We start from the raw sequence: 14,647 nt of genomic DNA, 5'->3' as shown, positions 1-14,647 counted from the left end.
AAACTCATGAGACACATGTAGGCTCACTGATCATTTTAGACAGAAATAAAATGACTTTATTCATGTTGAAGATCCTGAGTCCTGAGCCTACTCTGAATGACTTGGTTTACATCTCAATGACTGAATTATGCAGAAATTTTGAAAAATTGGTTGGAATACCCCTTTAACCGGCAGTATGCTGAGGCAATGTCAAGATTCTTTGTCAGCTCCATTGGCATTGTTAATGAGACCGTGCATTTATTTAGCTTTTAGGTGGTGCCAGGAAAATAAAACTCAGCCAATAGGAAAAATAAGCAAAGCAACAGCGTTAAAACCCACAAAGTCCCCAGAGACAGTGACCTCACTAAGCAGTTTGTTAGATCTCTGAGTGCAGACTTACTCTGTGGTCTCAAGGCAGATTGGCATGTTTCTTACTACACATCATCACTGTTAAAACTCTATGAGCAGTGCCCCGCCTCTTTCTGTATGCATGTCTGCATTCCTAAAAAAAAGGATCTTAAATAGTTCTTGGCTTGGATATATGGTTTAGGAAAAAGCTTTAATTGGTATAGAATATTCATATTTTGTGACATGAAAAGGCTCTTCAAACTCACACATCTATTTTTTAAAAAATGATTATTTGACATTCACTGGAAACTTTAGGGAACCAAAAAGTAACCAATATATTGAAAAAATAAACAAATATAAAATATGGCCTGTGCAAAAGTTATGATCAAATATATTATTTTTTGTTTATTTTATTTAAAATTAGCAGGAAAATGTCATATTCACATTTGTTTCCTGTAGAGGATGTGTTCAATTATTTTCACTTATAAAATCAACAAAACATGTCATTTGACTGGGGGTGTTTTCAGACTTTTGCATACAACTGCATGTGAACAAAGACTTTTTTGTTGTAGACTCAACAGAGTAAATCAGTAAACTGATCATGTTTTGTAATATCTGTAATTTCCATTCTGATAATTGTTAGAAAGGTACTGAAAGTTTTAAACAGAGCAGAAGGAAGATTCCCAGTCTATGTACTTTCTATGTAAAGTAGTACCTTTAACAAAAAAGCTTCTTGCTTTTCCCCCCCATCAGGCCAGTGATGGCTCTAAAAACCCTCGCCTGGTTACGCAGCTGCATTTTACCAGCTGGCCGGACTTTGGCGTGCCCTTCTCACCCATCGGCATGCTCAAGTTCCTCAAGAAGGTCAAACAGGTGAACCCATCGTACGGTGGACCCATCGTAGTGCACTGCAGGTATGCAAACCATCTCAGACACACAGACCTGAAGAATTACCCTCATTGAGAGGTGCAGTTCCAACCCTAGTCAAACTAAACAACGCCTACATGAGAATTAGAATGTTATATATGCCTGTTGGCCTTTCATTGTGTGTAAATTTTATGATGAATGGACCAAAAGAAATGTCCATTTGCCGTTAACATTCTCCTTCAAGCGCTTTGAGCTGTCCAGTGATGTTGCTAAAGGTGTGAAAAGATATGATGGCTGGCTTCACATGACTCAGAGGAAGCACGTTAGCCTTCATCCTCACCACAAGCATTTTTGAGTACTTATTTTATCACAGCACGATTAGCATTCTAGCCCTGGTGCAAAACTAAAGAAGCAAACTTGAGACATCAAACACGTCTTGGCTGAACGACTACATTTGGGATTAGGGGGTAATCTAATATTATAGTAATTAGGTTTCTGACATGGCTGTGGCTTAAAATATATTCTAATAACACAATTATATTAAATGTGCCACATGTTTGGAAATCATTATAAAAAAATATAAGAATCTGATAAAAGACCTTGTGCTAAACTGTAAAGCCTAATGGAAATCTGTTTCTGGAACCAGAAATATGTCCAATTCTGGTACTTGTCTAAAAAGTGTAGCTTCTTTTTTTTTGTATTCACCAAATTATTGCAATACTTAACAAACTTTTCAAATAGTGGCTTTAGCACTCAATATGAAAGTAGGCAGTTGACTTTTAAACTCTCTGAAAAAGGCCAATTTTTACACTTCGCTCCCATTATTCAGAAGACCTTGTGGACCCTTTGTGTCATTTGGAAGGTATCTGTCATGCATGCATAATTTATTTTATCAGACAATGATGCATTATTCAAAACGATTAGCATATGATTTGAATTAGGCGAACTGAGGGCTATTCATTCTGTTGGGTGGTTAGGGAAATAAGACCGAAATATGTAGGTCAATGTCTGAAAGTTTGATCAAGCCCCTATGACCTAGCTGTGTGTCACGTTTCAGCACTACAAGTGTGCAAGTCGCAGGTCGAGCCCCATGGACTCCAATCCATCCTACACAATCTAACCACAACGTCAGCCATACACACATGCTGTGTGGATGAATAGCTCCTTTCAGACATACTGAGATTTAGCTTGTTGGATAGTGGCCTCTGCTGACAAAACATAAATATAGTGAACATTGCTTCTATAAAGATGTTTTGTGTTATGTAAGGATTACTAGGTGTGGTGAAACAAATTGCATTTATAGCGGTTACAGTGTATAACTTTACTGTTATACTAAAATCAGATGGGTTTAACTGCATTGTGAAAGCATCATATGAATGAAGAATAAATGTTTTTCTCCTGTGTTTCTGTGTGTGGTTCTCTCAGCGCTGGGGTTGGAAGAACAGGCACTTTCATTGTAATAGATGCGATGATTGACATGATGCACGAGGAGCAGAAGGTCGACGTGTTTGGGTTTGTGTCCAGAATCCGGGACCAGCGATCGCAGCTTATACAGACAGACGTGAGTGCATTTAATGTCACGGCATCAAAACTGTAACTATTACTGTACCAAAAATACTGTACCTGCCATGTTCTTTTTTAATTGCACAAGTATCATTACTCATGAAAATACAATATACAATGTGACTATTACTATTAAAGGGATGCATGGTTGCTACACAAATTCTAGACATGCTTAAGTTCCTCAAAAGTACTTCAACACTTGATTGCAACTGTACTTCACTCCCACTGCACATTCTTTATATTACTCACAGATTGATTTGCTACATTCTATTTGATGTATGTATTAATGTATCTTCTTTATTATATTTATTTAGTTGGATATGATTTTCTGATTTCTAAAAAAAGGAACTTGAACAGTATAAACCACACTGGCCAGTTTCAAAATAGCGACAAACTGAAGAGTGACACACTCTGTATGTCGAAATTCTAAGGCTGTCCTGTACTGCATTTTACAGGCTTTGAACACTCGTTGGTGTTTACTTGTTCTTAAAACTACCCTTAAAGACAACACTGTTTACATTTCATAAGTGTAATTATTATTCCAGTATTCTGTTTATAACAAATAGTTTGATACATCATTTTCACAATTGGGGTCACAAAGTTGCTTGAAGAATAGGCTGTAATGTTAAGTAAGCTGAAGAGACAGATGAGTCTGTGTCGATTTCTGCCTACCTACATAGCATCGATGATACAGAAATAAGTTCAAGATGTAAATCTTTTAAAATCTCTTTTTAGTGTGTTCATAGTCAGTTTACTGGTTTACTAGGACGGTGGTCCTTGGTGGTCCAAGTTCATGTCTATCGCAACTAAAATAACTTCAATAGATCTGATTCAGGATTGATGACTAATTTACAATAAATATGTGTGGATTTAAAGCTGTTTATGTCATATATGAATCAGGTAAACTGATTAGCCAGCCTGTTCTCTCTGTTTGTCTCCATCACTCAGCTCTGTGGAGAGACTGAAGATGCTCAGCTTTTTCTCCTGATTGTCATTCAACAGTCAAAACAACAGCCAAACAAATTAACATGCATTTGGCCATTTCTCTTTGTTTAAATGAATAAATTTCACTAACTTGTATTGCTTCAGTCTTATAAAGAAAACGGCTGCCTTGCAAGATCAGAGGGTGGGAGTGTAGCTGTGTTCAGCCTTTAGCTAGTGTTACCTGGTTATGACACGATTTTTCTAGCCTAGTATCATGTCTATTATTAAGTTATTGCCATAATGAATAAATACTCAAACATCCAAATTATTCAGGCCAGCTCTTAGAAAATCTATGCTAATCTGATTTAAGCATAGATTTTCCAAACGCTGGTCTCAATAATTATGATTTCTTCTGTCTTGTGAAAATGTATTATAGATATATGCTTTTGCAGCTCTTTAATAAGCTTCAAATGTCCAGGAAATATGATTGGATGTTTATAGAGATGGTAAGAGACACAACACACCTAGTAACAATTACCCTAATTTATCAGTGTGGCTTTGGTCAGCCCTATTCTAGCGAAAATCATAAATATCTAAAAAGAAAAAAAAAACAGAAGAGAAACTGCTTTGGAAATCACCAACGTGACTGTGATTCTAAGAAATCCTCCATGCCAGTTGTAGGTACTTTCCCCTGCTTCTCTATTCCGTTAACGCCTCCGTGTATGTGTGCTGTGCAGATGCAGTACTCGTTCATCTACCAGGCCCTGCTGGAGTACTTCCTCTATGGGGACACTGAGCTGGACGTGTCCTCTTTGGAAGGACACCTACACAAACTCCACAACACCTGCACACCACAGGACCGGCTAGGGCTGGAGGAGGAGTTTAAGGTGAGCGCAGTGCCTTCTGCAGTGTAAAATCCAGTGAAGCTCTTAATAAAGTTAAATACTATTCAAATATCGTCACTTTCATGACAACCTTTGTATCTTCAAAATGGCTTACAGAACTTTACAAAAAATGTCTTGACTTTGAATGGGAGATAATGGAACCAGATTGTTTCCAAGCAGTTTTGGACCATTTCTATTGGGCTGTTAATCCTGAAACCTTAACACAATGTACAGAGCAGACTGTATTTCCATGTTTTGTCAAAAACTTAAATTGTTTTGTTCTGACAGCAACTAAATATTAATAGTATCACATGCTCTACACTGTATCACAACCACTTAAACTCTAAAGACCAGTTGCCGGCTCCATTCTTCACACTCATAGCTAGATAACATGCATATTAGTTTCTAAGCCATTATTTCATAATTCAGAAAGGTTAATGGTCGAAAGCACCATCTGACTGAATAACAGCCCTACGATTTAAGAGGTTTAAACAGTCCATCAATAAAGAACTGTATGATAAAAGACTTTCAGCCTGATGTATGATGACGAATGCCATCTTCTTTTTACAGAAACTGACAAACATGCGGATAATGAAGGAAAACATGAGGACAGGCAATCTTCCGGCGAATATGAAGAAGAACCGAGTGCTCCAGATTATTCCATGTAAGAACAGCAGCACTAAGAGCAACATGAAGCTTTATTGGTTTCGAATGCCGAATGCCGATGTTCATGTTTAAGGTCATTAGTAGGATAAAGTCTATCAACAAAGTTAAAGGGATAAAATTCGCTGAGCATTTTCAGTTCCACATTTGTAGGCCATTTTTATCACATTAAAATGTGACGTAAAGATGAACTGTGACCACATCTGTGGTTTTTCTTGCTGATAATGTAGAACAACGTTAGAATATCCCTGAAGCTGAAAGTCAGTTTACTAATCCTACCCACTTTATTAGAAAACTAAATTCAACCTCCCGTCTATACCTAATGCCTGTGTAGTACCCAGCAATGCAAACAAGCTTTGTTTATAAGGAAGTGAATCTAAAATCACACTTCCTTTCCTCACCCATTAATGTCCTTCCTGCCACAGCACATTTGCCAGCTCTTAATAAGTCTTGTTGAGTTTACACAGTTTGCAAACTTAATAGAGAATAATAACTGCTATTGGGTAAAAAAACATGAACATACCGTTGTGTTATAAAAATATAATAACATATTACCTGTGCAGAGTGTACAGTGTGGTTTCTGAGTGGCTGAGTGAAAGTAGACCATTCAATTTCAACACTCTCTGCCTGAGAGTGCCTCACTCGAATGACGTATGTGCACAAATACAAAGTGCTGATTTACAAATTAGATGCTTGATTAAACTCTGTATGGCAATAGCGCATGAAACAAAAGAGTACACAAGTAATACGTACAGTGAAGAAGAAAACAAACACAACATGGCACTGAGTTAATGAGCCCTGAATCGTACTCCACCAAGCACTCACTCCCAGCATCCTGGACTAATTGTGGTTGGTGTACTGACTACTTGCCACCCCAAAATCTCATTCACTATGTAAAAATGCAGCAGGACAAGAAGGCAAAGAATATAAGAATGTTTATATAATGTGTAATGTTTACTTGATGCATTAGGCTAACCTAGTCCCAGCTTCAGTTCCCATCCAAACTGTTTAATGACTGTGTTTAATGCCACACATTAGGATAACTGCAGTACTTTTTTGGTCTTTGTTGTAGATGACTTCAACAGAGTAATTCTGTCCATGCGGAGAGGTCAAGAATTCACAGACTACATTAATGCATCTTTCATTGATGTGAGTACTACATTTTTAATGAGTATATGTGATGTATGTGGGATTAATGGTAAGGTTAAAGTACCAGTTTAATGCAGACCCAAGGTCAGTATTGTGTGTGTGTGGTGAAAAGTAAGTTATTGCATAATACATTGTAATGTAACAGTAACTTTAAGTAAGTAGCACAGTAGTTTTCCTGAATATGTGAGTATTCCCAGGAATTTTTGAGATTTTTTGAAGGTTTAATGTCAACACTTTGCTTGAACCCTGCTACATAACATTGACGTAACCATGCCATTTGCTTTCATTAGTTGTTGTGACAGATCATGTCTGGTTGTGTAACAGCGTCATTTTACCGTTATCAGTATTTATCATTACATATATCATAATGATTAATGTCAGGACAGCTAATTAGACCATACTTTGCAAATTTTAGCATGTAATATAAGCTGTCATGGCATCAAACATTATGCCATCTGTCATGACAATTTCTGGTAATGGTAACATGACACTGTTATATGGCTGAGCAAAATCTGTCATGCACCTAGTAAAATGTGTCAACATGTAGAATTGGAGCTTTCTGTGTTTCTATCGCTGCATAACAGATGCATGAGACTTCTTTGCACATCTGATGTGTGACATGCTCCTATTCATGCATTTCCTGGTTGAACAAAAAAAGCATTTTGTGTGACAGTATCAATAAAAATCTATGAATATTGAGTTTTTTTTAGATTTGCTTTCTTTTCATATGAAATAAATGCTACAACAGCACTGTGAAATCGTGTGATTAAAACAGAAGATTAAAGAAGTGGCCGAGATAGCCATTTAGCCAGATTGCCAACCCTAAAAGGTTAAGCGCCTTTTAATTACAGGACATGAATGCTGTTAAATAACTAATTATAAAAAGATTCCAGGAACGATGGGTATCTCTTAGATAGTGTTTATTTCTATGCAACCTTGAGTACTTTTATAGCCTTGCAATTTTTGCACATTTTTAAATAACCCAACACAAGGAGCATTACAGCTCTGTGGCCGGATCTATATATATGTACTAATGCCTATGTGCATATTTAACCTGTGTTTGTGTGGGTTTGACAGGGATACAGGCAGAAGGACTATTTCATAGCCACACAGGGTCCTCTGGCTCACACTGTGGAGGACTTTTGGAGGATGGTGTGGGAATGGAAGTGCCACTCGATAGTCATGCTGACAGAACTACAGGAGAGAGAACAGGTGAGTACACACACACACACACACACACACACACACACACACACACTTAAGGCTATGAAGTTTGAACTGAACTGTAATAACACTAAATTGCAGAGCTGTACATTTTGTACATATTAAATGTCAATCTAATGTAAGGTGCTATTGATCTGCCAGAAGAGCATCATGCTGAATGAGGGCAAACCATAAATAATGCTAATGGGATTCATTGATGACTAGTTCTTAAACCACTTGTTACAGTGTACTGTAACAGTAATGTCCTTATCCTGGCAAGTTAAGATTATGGGTTATCATAGATAATGATAGATTGTCTCAACCCAACTGGACATGACTGCTCACATTGAGTTTGGACAAGTTCAGACACGATTTCCCAGACACGTATCAGGCTCAGGACAGGCTCACAATTCACATTCACCTCCCACTTTTACCAGATTTTACTTTGCATTTACCCTTTCTTAAGCTGCACTCCTTACTTTGTTGTTCCTTTCTGCTTTTTTTTTACCTTAAAACAGCTTTAAAGCTGACATTCTGCAGTCACCCACTTGTGAATTTAGCACTGAGGCCCACGCAGCCCATGCTTGTGAGAAAATGGATGTGCAGGAAGTAGAACAGTACATTATGTCAAGTTTATGCAGACAGAAAACTCTGGAATGTTGGTTGAAAATTGCTTCATGAATAAATTTGTTGAAGTGGAATTAGGCTTAATTTTGGACAGCTGATTATTTTTAATATTTCAAATTATTTTAATATTATTTCATTTTATTTATCCATGATTTAATGACAGCTGTTATTGTCGCTGCACAGTAATTTAATCAGCACTATCCAGTATCCACTATATAGGTTTTATTCAACACTTCATTTAATTCAGGCCAATTTAGGTTTCAGATAAAATTTGCTGGACTTGGGTCATTTTCAGACTTAAAAGTTGATGATGTTGTTTGAGTTGAGTTTGGACAAAATTTTTATGGGCTCAGTTCAGGTTAATACTAAAACCGTGGTGCTGTGGGTCAAGTCAGGTTGGAGTCAGACAGAAAGTTCTCGGACCAAAATTTCACGTCCAATTAAAGGTGCGATTGCGTGTGTTATTTTTCGCAGGATAAGTGTTTTCAGTATTGGCCGACAGAAGACTCAGTGAAATATGCAGACTACACAATAGAGATCAAAGCAGATACTCAATGTGACGACACCTTCAGCCTCAGAGACCTGGTACTCACATATGAACCAGTAAGTACAAGTAATCAGTATAATCCAGATAATACTTAACATTGTCATAGTTTAACTGTTATCATTCTGAAAGAACCAGTACACTAAAGTTCTCCTTTAGATTCCTTTCTTTACGTGTAAAAATTATTATAGCCTATTAGTGAATAGCTGTCAACACTGATGTTGTCATATATCACATTTATTTATTTTGTTTACACTTAGTATGACTGAGTTATTGTTTTGTATGTGTTTTAAAGGAAAAGGAGACGCGTTTGATCCGGCACTTTCACTTCCACGGCTGGCCAGAGATTGGCATTCCAGCAGAAGGGAAGGGAATGATCGACATCATTGCTGCAGTGCAGAAACAGCAGCAGCAATCGGGCAACCACCCCATTGTCGTGCACTGCAGGTACTACACTCTACACATTCTCGTACACACGAGTGGGCAGTTTTTAGGCACACCTATTTAGTACCATAGGAGCCCTATTAATCTCCAGAACAGCTTCAATTTGTGACTTGAATTGCGAGATGATAAAGGTACTTGAGATATACTTGACGATTTTGGTCCATGGTGGCTTAATAGCATCATTCAAATTATTCTTCCATTCATCCATTTGAACCTTTACCCACCACAGCTCATCCGTACGTTTTCCAGTGGGCTGAGATCTGTGCTGGTTATTAGGGTAACCTGAACTCGCTGTCATGCTTGTGTATGTATCCTTTTTGAAATGATGCATTATGCTACTGGCAATATCCACTGGAAAAAGACCTAATAGGGATGCACATTGTTAGCAACAATGCCATGGCATTTAATGGAAAAAGCAAAACATCATTTTTTTTTACCTTTTTGTTTGTTTATTTGTTTATTTGCCCCATTAACTGTAAATGCTATAAACTGTAGGGCATGACATTTACAAATTATGACTGCATACTTTATATCATTGCAACAAGACTTTGTATCTCTTTTTTTAAACAAAATTTGAAAAGACCAGCAGTTGTTTCAAAATTTCATGATGACTGTACTAACACACACACACACACACACACACACATTATCTAAGCAGCGACTGTACTAATAGAAATGCTCCAAAATTACTTATAAATAAAATAAAATTATAAATAAATAAAATCTTCAAAGTTAAAAAATATTTTTTGGAGATACAAAGTTTTTCTCTGACAGCGACAATATACTAATTCACAGCCACATGATTTGCTGTTTTGAGGAGAATGATACAGATATATCAGTAATGAACAGTTGTCCCCTAAAACATACGTGCAAAATGAATTTCTCTTTAGTACATGTGTAAATGGTTTATTTTCTATGGGTGTAAATCTCTGGACAAAAATTCTATAACCCAAAAAAGCAATACACCAAGCTTTTTTTTCACATTTTCACTTGAAAATGACCAAAGCTGACATCATGACAGACCTAAATCCAGTTCACCACCTTCAGATTTATGGATCAGGATGCATTTTTCACAGCCCTGTTTTCTATACATGCGTTGTGAACGCATACTTGTGTTTGTGTGTGCAGCGCCGGAGCGGGTCGTACCGGTACGTTTATTGCCCTCAGTAATATTCTGGAGCGGGTGAAAGCCGAGGGCCTGCTGGACGTCTTTCAGACTGTGAAGAGTTTGCGTATGCAACGGCCACACATGGTGCAGACCGTGGTATGTACTCAACCTCCAGAACTACATTTCCCACAATGATCTACAGTGTAGCAATAAGAGGGGGTGGTCAATTTGATACGGACTACATAAGGGTGCTCCCAAACTTTACAGTTTACAGAGCATACAGTTGTGTAACTTTGGATGTCGCTGGCCAAGTAAAAATAAGTTCACATCCTCTACAGAGAACATGCTTTTGTACACTGTAAGGCACAATTACTGATTATTTGCTGAATTTAACATATTGGGAAAAATAAAACGAAAAAAAATTGGCCTGTGCAAAAGTTATGGCATGTTCTTTATTTATTGTTTTATGTTTTCCAATATGTTATATTAGGCAAATAAATAGATATTGTGCTATACAGTTTGTGGAAAAGTGGCATAATTAAGTCTGTTCCTTGTAGAGCATGTGTTAACTTATTTCCACTAAAAAAGGATGTTCAAACTTTTGCATACAACTGTATGTAGAGCTCAACATGTGGAGAATGACAATCAATAAATGTGAACAGTGAATTAAATCTCTTGGCTTATTTAGAAATTAATGTCTCTGTCTCTGTCTCTTTGTCTCTCTGTCTCTCTCTCTCTAGGAACAGTATGACTTCTGCTACAGAGTGGTACAAGACTTTGTCGACATTTTCTCAGACTATGCCAATTTTAAATGATCAAACCTGCCTTATACATTTCTGTTCAGTGCTTTTTTATATACCAGTTCGTCAGGATTTTACCCCATAACTGAATGAAATTAGCTTCTATTTTGCTATGCACTTGACCTCTTAAAGATCATATCTATCTGTAATATAATGTCTAATACTAAAGCTACAAAATGGGTTTAAAAAGCTGTAATGAGACAGAAAACGACCGTATTTGAATTAATTATTTCATTATGGTCTTAAATTGTGTCTTTCAAGTCTCGTCATATCATTCCAGCCAAATGTTTTTGATTTGAATGGCAGTGTTTTTACCTTTCTTTTTATATTTTTTTTTAAATCTGGGTCTTACCAACTAAACAGTTTCATTTTTTTAACCCATGTAAAGTTTGTAAAGCTGTAGGTATTGTAAATGTATTTATGTATTGTTGCTGACAGTCCATTCTCACATTTTAAAACTTTTACGTTAATGTTGAGAGATTTTATTTATTCAGATTTGTCATACATATTATTAGTGTCAATTTTTGTTTTTACCTGAAAATCTAGCAAATGCAAACATAAGCATATTTGGACAAATACATTAAAACCTCAGTGAATTTACATTGTGAATGAACAAAGAAACGGAAAAGCTACAGATTTTGTATCAAAATTAGCTCGAGTGAATGCACCATTCAGTAAGACAGGAACAGTCCTGTTTCCACTCAAATAGCAGCACCGTCAGTAACGTGGCCTAAAAACAGACCCTATCAGGATCATAACGTAGCTGCTGGTGGTCCTGCCTGTCTCCAGGTCAACAAGGCTGGAAATAGCTGCACAGGTTTTCAAAGCACATTGATTAATGTCCATTGCCTTGCACAAAGCCAAGAATTTACAAATGAAAGAGATAATGTGTTATTAAAGGATGATATATACATTCTGTCTGTGTGATTTTCTTTCACTGTCAAAGCTTTCACGAGATTACCACAGTGTTACCATGTTTTATAGTTTATATACTTCATTTTACTTTTTAAAGACCCATACCATGAAAAAAAAGCTTTTTTGAAATAAAAGAGTTTGATGTAGTATGTAAACAATGTTTACAAAATTTGTGACATCACAAAATCTGACACTTTTGCATATGTCCACCTCTCCGGCCTACAACAGTTTAGACCACCCACCCCAGCCCCTACCATCATTTCACACTTCTCCCGTCACGCCTCGGAAGATATAAGGTGCACTGTTAAAAATAAAGGTACTGTTCAACTTAGAACATATAATTTCAATGGATTATGGTACAATTGTGTTCCCTGACTAAAGGTACTGAGATGTACCCTTGAGGGTCCCCCCCCAGTGACAAGAGGGGAACTGCCCCAGTGACAGTTTAGTACCTTTATTTCTGAGAGTGTGTGTCTTAGACAGGACAGCTAATCAAAACAGAGATCATTTACATATGTCAGTCTTAAAGGCACAGTAACAACAGTCTGTTTATTTTCTAAAGCGTAAAGAGAGGTTGGAAAATCATCATGTAAAAAGTTACTTATGTCTGTTTTTGTACATATTTTTTGAAAAATACATACAGTGAATGAATGGAAATAGCTTACTTGTAGTATGAGTAGACATACTGTTACTAAGTTAAAATAACACCTTGCATTAGTGGTCTCGCATTAATTATTAATTATATCGTTAATAAGCCATTGATTATCCATTATTAATATATTAGTTAATTATCCAATAAGCATTATTACCTCGTGACTGATTAACCACTCAAAAATAGTAATTAATACTTATTAAAAGTGATTTTTCATCACATTTTTTCTCCATTGTGCAGCTTTGTATGGAACACCATCCTTCCACTTTACTTGAGGAGACACATAAATGAGTAGACAGCAATTAAGATATCAGTAACTACCCATGTCATAATCATGAGTTGATAGTAAAATCAATAGTAAAAGTTATCACTTTACTTGGAAGGACAAAATTTTGTAATTAACAGTTATGTAATTGGGCAAAATAGTAATTAATTGTCGAAATGTGAGGACAGCTGTAAGCAAAGTGAGGCAGCTGAATATGTGGAGGTCAACACGTATCAGTTCACTGGCATTTTAATAAACACAGTTAATCAGCAAAAAGCTATGAACTAATGACTATATGATCTGTTAACAGTGTACTCAGACACTACTTGTTAAACACTATTAGTCCCTAAGTAATAACTAATGCTTAATGAGTAGGTAACTAGTAAATGCTTATTACAACACAATTAATTATTATTACTGTTGTTTTCTCACATATATTCTAGTTTATTTGAACTAGAGCACAGCAAAAATGGATGTACAGATGTGCTGATAAATTGAACGGTTTGACTTATAAAACAATGATGGTGCTGCCATCTAGTGGCAACTTTAAGCCATCTATTAATTCCCACCACATTACATAAGTATTGCATTCATATATATTTTTTAATGCCTTGTGAAGAAGAAGGGGGGCAGAATTGTGTGTGTGTGTGTGTGTGTTTGTGTGTGTGTGTGTGTGTGTGTGTATGTGTCTGTGTGCGAGTGTGTGTGTGTGTGTGTGTGTGTGTGTGTGTGTGTGTGTGTGTAGGTAAGTATGAGCTGGGTTGTTTCCCCTCATTATGAGATTGTATTATGTACCTGCTGGAGGTATTAGACAATGGAAGAGAACATGAAGAGAAAACTTCATATCTGATTGTCAAGACATGGTTCTCAAGATGTTCACTTGTATGTACGTTTTGTCTGAAAATGAAAAGAGCAGTAAAAGGAGAAAGGAGAAAATGAAGAGAAAGTAAAGAAAGTCCTGATTAGAGTAACTGAGTGTATAACTTGTAGATGTATGCATTAAGATGTTGGTGAAATGGTAAATAGATGTAATGGGGGAGTGAGTTAATAAGGGGGTCCAGTCTAGATCAGAGTGTTATGTGGTGTTGTTTGATAAGGCAGATGTCGTTTCTGAGGAGCTGTATTCTGTGAGTAGTGTGTCCCACTGTGTCATGCTTATTTTTTTCCTAGTCTTCCAGTTCAGGAGGATGGTTTTCTTTGCTGTGGTAATAGCAAAAAGTGTGCAGATGTACAGATTTGGGATAGTAACTGTAGAGTGATTGCCTAGCATACAAAGGGAAGGGGAAGTCGGAATTCAGCAGGCCAGACAAATGGAGATATGTTTGGTTACATGTTGCTTTATATGATTCCACTCTTTTGTGGAAAACTGTTCTAACTGGAAAGTAAGTTTCCTTACGTTTAGATGGGCCTGTAGCTCTGGTTAACATACTGTCTGTCAAAGCCTATAAACACAGTTTATGATTCAACAACAAAAGCCCTTGTCTGGCTTCTGAGTAAAGAGGTCACCTGATGGCGGAATGAAACAGGTTTTGTCATCTAGGTTATAAAGTGAGCACATAGCTAGTTTGTTGAACAACCCGACAAAGCAAACTGACACTGGTCAACTTTCTCTTGACCACAGAATAAAAAAATGTTTACATAAAGACAGTGCTGTCAAGAGTGAAACTGCATCAATGGGTTTGTTTCTCCAGCTGTTTATTTGGGAGTCTGAG

At 36.8% G+C, this 14,647-nt stretch overlaps 1 protein-coding gene across 4 annotated transcripts in view; it reads left to right on the top strand.

Annotated features, from left to right (window-relative positions):
• ptprea (protein tyrosine phosphatase receptor type Ea) overlaps positions 1-12,019 on the top strand; it is a 121,821-nt gene extending 109,802 nt beyond the window's left edge. For all 4 annotated transcript variants that reach the window (XM_036572076.1, XM_036572079.1, XM_036572080.1 and 1 more), the window contains 10 exons: positions 1,081-1,241; positions 2,620-2,755; positions 4,419-4,568; positions 5,136-5,229; positions 6,301-6,377; positions 7,455-7,589; positions 8,682-8,810; positions 9,047-9,198; positions 10,324-10,459; positions 11,044-12,019. In XM_036572076.1, coding sequence (XP_036427969.1) covers positions 1,081-1,241; positions 2,620-2,755; positions 4,419-4,568; positions 5,136-5,229; positions 6,301-6,377; positions 7,455-7,589; positions 8,682-8,810; positions 9,047-9,198; positions 10,324-10,459; positions 11,044-11,118 — 1,245 coding nt within the window. In that variant the 3' untranslated portion in view covers positions 11,119-12,019. The remainder of the gene's footprint in view (positions 1-1,080; positions 1,242-2,619; positions 2,756-4,418; positions 4,569-5,135; positions 5,230-6,300; positions 6,378-7,454; positions 7,590-8,681; positions 8,811-9,046; positions 9,199-10,323; positions 10,460-11,043) is intronic.
• Positions 12,020-14,647: the final 2,628 nt, after the last annotated feature.

Source organism: Colossoma macropomum, unplaced genomic scaffold (assembly GCF_904425465.1).
Source record: "Colossoma macropomum unplaced genomic scaffold, Colossoma_macropomum, whole genome shotgun sequence".
In the NCBI taxonomy this organism is placed as follows: Eukaryota; Metazoa; Chordata; class Actinopteri; order Characiformes; family Serrasalmidae; genus Colossoma; species Colossoma macropomum.
Note: the sequence above shows the minus strand (reverse complement) of the source record. Positions and strands in the feature narration are given on the sequence as shown.